The sequence below is a fragment of the Pelophylax lessonae genome (assembly GCF_965119305.1).
Source record: "Pelophylax lessonae genome assembly, chromosome: 11".
In the NCBI taxonomy this organism is placed as follows: domain Eukaryota; kingdom Metazoa; phylum Chordata; class Amphibia; order Anura; family Ranidae; genus Pelophylax; species Pelophylax lessonae.
In genome coordinates, this window is record NC_138778.1 from 8,449,782 (window position 1) to 8,455,781 (window position 6,000).

A 6,000-nucleotide genomic window follows, 5' to 3' on the forward strand; every position below is an offset into this window, starting at 1 on the left:
AAATCCTTATCTGAGCCCAATCTTCCAATCTTGATTCAGCAGCTCTCTCCTTTCTCTCTCCTCACTGGACATGAAGGCAGCAGCTGCAGCCATTGGCTCCTCTTGCTGTCAATCTCAGCCAGTTAGGAGAGGGGGCGGGGCCAAGCTTAGCTGTTTGGATCAATAGATGCACACAGCCCAGCTCAGAATTGAGCCTGCACATCTGCAACCCCCCCCTCCTCCAGCAGTTTCCTTGCTAGAGGGCAGACACAGAAGAAGAGGAGGGGACAGCGTCAGCAGGGGGGACCCCAGAAGAAGAGGTTCAGGGTCACTGCAAGCATGCACCAGTGCCCCCATAGCATACGGCTTGCTGCAGGAGCTGGAGCGGATGGGGGACCTGAGAGGAGAAGGATCGGGGCTGCTCTGTGCAAACTATTACACAGAACAGGGAAGTATAAAATGTTTGTAAAGTTATTTTCTTCTTTTTTTAAATACCAAATCACTTTCCACCCAGTAATATGAATGGATATAAAATTCTGCAGAAGAGGTCAGTGCAGAGTATAGAAGACCTCTAGGAAGCAATGCATTAGCAGAGGTGATAGTAGAGGTCAGTGTAGTGTGATTACAGCTCATGTAGTAACCACATACAGTTACACGGTACTGAGCGGTAGAAGGGGAACGCATTCATGGGATGTCATATGCAGGACAGACATACAGACAGTCACATGGCCGTTTAGCTGTGGTCGGGGTGTCCTTTGGCATACATCAGTAGACGTATTCTTGTTGACGGTTGTAAACGTCTACACACCTTGGGCTGCTGCAGCCGCCGGGCTCTGTACACTTCAATGACACGTTGTTATCGGCGGCCGCAGCCATCTGTGGCTGTTTGCACAGCCAGCGATCACTGCAGGTAACAGGCCACTGACAGCCGGTCATTGAAGTATACGGGGCTCAGCGGCCGCAGCTACAAGGATCAGCGGATTCCTACCTCGGCCATTCACACCGGAGCAAAACACCCGCGTCGAGAGAAAGATAGAGAGAGATTCATAGAGAGACACAGTAGGGAAAATAATTATTTCATCCCCTGCAGATTTTGTAAGTTTGCCCACTTACAAAGAAATGGCGGGTGTATAATTTTTATCATAGGTGTATTATAAATGATAGAGACAGAATATCAACCAAAAATCCTGAAAAAACACAATACAAATGTTATAAATGGAGTTGCAGTTCAGTGAGTAAAATAAGTATTTGACCCCTTCGCAAAACATGACTTAGTAGTTGGGTGGAGAAACTCTTGTTGGAAGCACAGAGGTCAGACGTTTCTTGTAGTTGGAGGTTTGCACACATCTCAGGAGGGATTTTGGTCCTCTCTTCTTTACAGATCTTCTCTAAATCTTTAAGGTTGCGAGTCGGGTTAATCCCAAAGAGAATAATTTTGGTCTCCTCTGACCACAGCACTTCTCTGAATCATTTAGATGTTCATTGGCATGATTGTACATGTGCCTTCTTAAGGAAGGGGGACTGAGGAAGAAAAAAACTTGACCCTAAGAACACCATCCCTACAGTCACCCCTCCCCCTACAGACACCCCGTCCCCCTACAGACACCCCGTCCCCCTACAGTCACCCCTCCCCCCACAGACACCCCGTCCCCCTACAGACACCCCGTCCTCCTACAGTCAAGCACAGAGGTGGAAACCTGATGCTTTGGGGTTGTCTGTCTGATAAAGGTACAGACTGACTTTGCTGCATTGAGGGGCCAATGGGCGGAGCCATGTATTGTAAAATCTTGGATGAGAACCTTCTTCCCTCAGCCAGAACACTGAAGATGGGTCATGGATGGGTCTTCCAGCATGACAATGACCCAAAACATACCGCCAAGGCAACAAAGGAGTGGCTCAAGAAGAAGCACATTAAGGTCATGGAGTGGCCTAGCCAGTATCCAGACCTTAATCCCATAGAAGATTTATGGAGGGAGCTGAAACTTTGAGTTGCCAAGAAACCTTCAGGATTTAGAGAAGATCTGTAAAGAAGAGTGGACCAAAATCCCTCCTGAGATGTGTGCAAACCTGGTCACCAACTACAGGAAACGTCTGACCTCTGTGCTTCCAACAAGGGTTTCTCCACCAACTACTAAGTCATGTTTTGCTTGGGGATCAAATACTTATTTTACTGAACTGCAACTTAATTTATAACATTTGTATCATATGTTTTTTTTCAGGATTTTTGGTTGATATTCTGTCTCTATCATATAAAATACACCGATGATAAAAATTATAGACCCTTCATTTCTTTCTAAGTGGGCAAACCTACAAAATCTGCAGGGGATCAAATAAATTATTTTCCCCACTGTAAAATATAATATATAACACATAGATACACTGACAGTGCCATTTATGCTGATGTGTGTGTGTGTGTGTGTATATATATATACACACACACACACACACACACACACACGCATTACAGTATGTGTTTGGGTTTGGGGTACACATTCTAATGCAATAGGCTGTGCACATCTATGGTCATTGTATGAGAAGATCTGATTGCAGAGATCAAACCCAGAATGTGATATATTACTATATTATACTCATACCCCCCATGTATGATGATGACAGGTTGCAGTAGAGATCAGAGTGTCATCATTTCATTGGAGAAGCTGATTGCAGAGATCAGATACAGAATGTGATATATTATACTAGTCATGCCCCCCCCCCCCCCCATGTAGGATTATAACAGGTTGCAGTGATCAGATATATTATAGTAGTCATCACCCCCATGTATGATGAGAGGTTGCAGTTGAGATCAGATACAGAATATATTATAGTAGTCATGCCCCGCCCCATGCATGTTGGTGATTCCCCCCATGTATGATATTGGTGATCCCCCCATGTATAATGATGACAGGTTGCAGTGATTAGATATGAAATATATTATAGTAGTCCCCCCCCCCCATGTATAATGGTGACAGGTTGCAGTGGAGATCAGATACAGAATATATTATATTAGTGCCCCCCCCCCATGTATGATATTGGTGATCCCCCCATGTATAATGGTGACAGGTTGCAGTGGAGTTTAGATATATAATATATTATAGTAGTCCCCCCCCCCCCCATGTATATTGGTGACAGGTTGCAGTGGAGATCAGATACAGAATATATTATATTAGTGCCCCCCCCCATGTATGATATTGGTGATCCCCCCATGTATATTGGTGACAGGTTGCAGTGATTAGATATGAAATATATTATAGTAGTCCCCCCCCCCATGTATAATGGTGACAGGTTGCAGTGGAGATCAGATACAGAATATATTATATTAGTGCCCCCCCCCCCATGTATGATATTGGTGATCCCCCCATGTATAATGGTGACAGGTTGCAGTGGAGTTTAGATATATAATATATTATAGTAGTCCCCCCCCCCCCCCCCATGTATATTGGTGACAGGTTGCAGTGGAGATCAGATACAGAATATATTGCCCCCCATGTATGATAGTGGTGATGCCCCCCCCATGTATAATGATGACAGGTTGCAGTGGAGATCAGATATATAATATATTATATTAGTGCCCCCCATGCATGTTGGTGATGCCCCCCATGTATAATGGTGACAGGTTGCAGTGGAGATCAGAGTGCTGCAGACATGAATGGCTCTGTATGTATGACGTGTCCTGTGACGTCACGTTGTGTGCGGTGACATCTCTCGGTAATGGGGTCACACACATATGATCGGACACACACACACACACGTGTTGTAGGAGGTCTCCTCCCCCCACACCCGCACACACAGCCCGCTTCTCTCTCTCACCTTCAGCAGGTCCAGCGGGTGAGTACAGCAGGCCGCCCCGCAGGAGGCGAGGCCCCCGAAGTACCACCGTGACACCCTCCGCTCCGCCATCTCCGGGCTCTTCTCTCCCCGGATCCGGGCGCTCTCTCTGGACAGTCCAAGGGCCAGGGGCGGAGCCGGGAGAACGCGAAGAGCCGGAACCAATCGGGGAGCAGCGCCAGGTGAAGCCCCGCCCAGCCAGCTCTGCCAAACCAAACCACGAGACGCGGCCGTCTTAAAGCGGCGACGGGGGAGGTGCGGTGGGCCCGGGGGGACACGTGCTGCGGAGCAGGGCTGTGCGGGCTGGAAGTGGGTGAAAGGGCGGTGGGTGGGGGGTGTGGAAGGGTGACAGGTCTCCGGTACCGGGCTGGCTGTGTTCCCGGGGGATCGGCAGGCTTTGCTTCCTATGCAGAGGTGTAGCTGGCAGTAATCAGAGTGCAGGAAGGGGTTAATGTCCGGGGGGGGGGGGCAATAGGAAAGCTTTTCAAATCCAATTTATTCCTATTTTGTAAACAGCAATGAGCGGAAATATCAGATAATAGAGCAATGACAAATCTATACAAATCTATACATGACAAATCTATAGGAATGAAGGCCCCGTGCACAGTGCAGCTCTCAGCCACACATTTATATTGGCATTTTATTCTGCCCCCCCAAACCCCCCTCTATGTCATCCTATGGGGGAGATTTACTAAAACTGACGCACTCAGAATCTGACGCAGCTGTGCATGGGGGATGGGATCACCATATCATGCCTTTACACCAGGACACAATAATTACACCGCTACAGGGGCTGATTAGGTGCATTATATCATCCTCAGAACCGGTGTAATAATATGTGTCCTGCTAACCAATGCCCATAATTACTGCTTAGCAGTGCCACCCATCAGTGCTGCCAGTCAGTGCCAACTATCAGTGCTGCCAATCAATGCCCACCACTGCCACCTATCAGTATTGCTAATCAGTGCTGTCAATCAGTGCCCACCAGTGTCACCTATCAGTACTGCTAAGCAGTGCCCAATAGTACTGCCATTTGGTGCCCACCAGTGTCACCTATCAGTGCTGCCAATTAGTGCCCATCAGTGCCACCTATCGGTGCTGCTAGTCAGTACCCATCAGTACTACTAATCAGTGCCACCTATAAGTGCTGCTAATCAGTGGCCACCAGTGCCAACTATCATTGCTGCTAATCAGCGTCCATCAGTACTACTAATCAGTGCCCACCAGTGCCTCCTATCAGTGCTCATCAGTACTGCTAAGCAGTGCCCCCCTTTCAGTGCTGCTATTTAGTGCCCATTAGTGCTGCCAACCAGTGCCCATCAGTGCTGCTAGCCAGTGCTGCCAAGCAGTGCCAACTATCAGTGCTGCCAATCAGTGCCACCTATCAGTACTGCTAAGCAGTGCCCCCCCAGTGCTGTAATTTAGTGCCCACCAGTGTCACCTATCAGTGCCCATCAGTGCTGCCAATAAGTGCCCATCAGTGCCACCTATCAGTACTGCTAATCAGTACCCATCAGTGCTGCTAATCAGTGCCCACCAGTGCCACCCATTCGTGCCCATCAGTACTTCCAATCAATGCCCACCAGTGCCACCTATAAGTGCTGCTAATCAGTGCCCACCAGTGCCACCTATCAATGCCCATCAGCACTGCTAATCAGTGCCACTTATCAGTGCCCATCAGTACTGCTAATCAGTACCACCTATCATTGCCTCATCATCAGTGTCACTATCAGCACCACCAGTCAGTGCAGTCTCATATAGTGCCTCCAAATCAGTGCGGCCTCATCAGTGCCCATCAATGAAGGAGAAAAACTACCTGTTTGCAAAATTTTAAAACAAACACAAACTATGATTTTTTTTTTTTTACCATTTGTTTAGCAAAAAAAAAACCCAGTGGTGAATAAATACCACCAAAAGAAAGCTTTATTTGTGTGAAAAATGAGACAAATGATACAAATTTCAGATGGGTACAGTGTTGCATGACGGCGCAATTGTCATTCAAAGTGTGAGAGGCGCTGAAAGCTGAGAATTGGCCTGGGCAGGAAGGGGGTGAAAGTGCCCTGTATTGGGGGGGGGGGGTCAAGAAGGGGGTGGAAGTGCCCTGTAAGCAAGTGAGTGGATAAACTTTGACAATAAAAAACCTGGAAGCTGATTGGTTTCTATGCAGAGCTGCACCAGATCTTGCACTCTCCAGTT

General features: G+C 47.7%; 1 protein-coding gene across 1 annotated transcript in view; it reads right to left on the reverse strand.

Annotated features, from left to right (window-relative positions):
• SLC25A10 (solute carrier family 25 member 10) overlaps positions 1–3,930 on the reverse strand; it is a 40,180-nt gene extending 36,250 nt beyond the window's left edge. Inside the window, exon 1 of the mRNA XM_082272702.1 lies at positions 3,787–3,930. Within this exon, the coding sequence (XP_082128828.1) occupies positions 3,787–3,876 (90 nt within the window). The 5' untranslated portion in view covers positions 3,877–3,930. The remainder of the gene's footprint in view (positions 1–3,786) is intronic.
• Between the last annotated feature and the right edge of the window lie 2,070 nt (positions 3,931–6,000).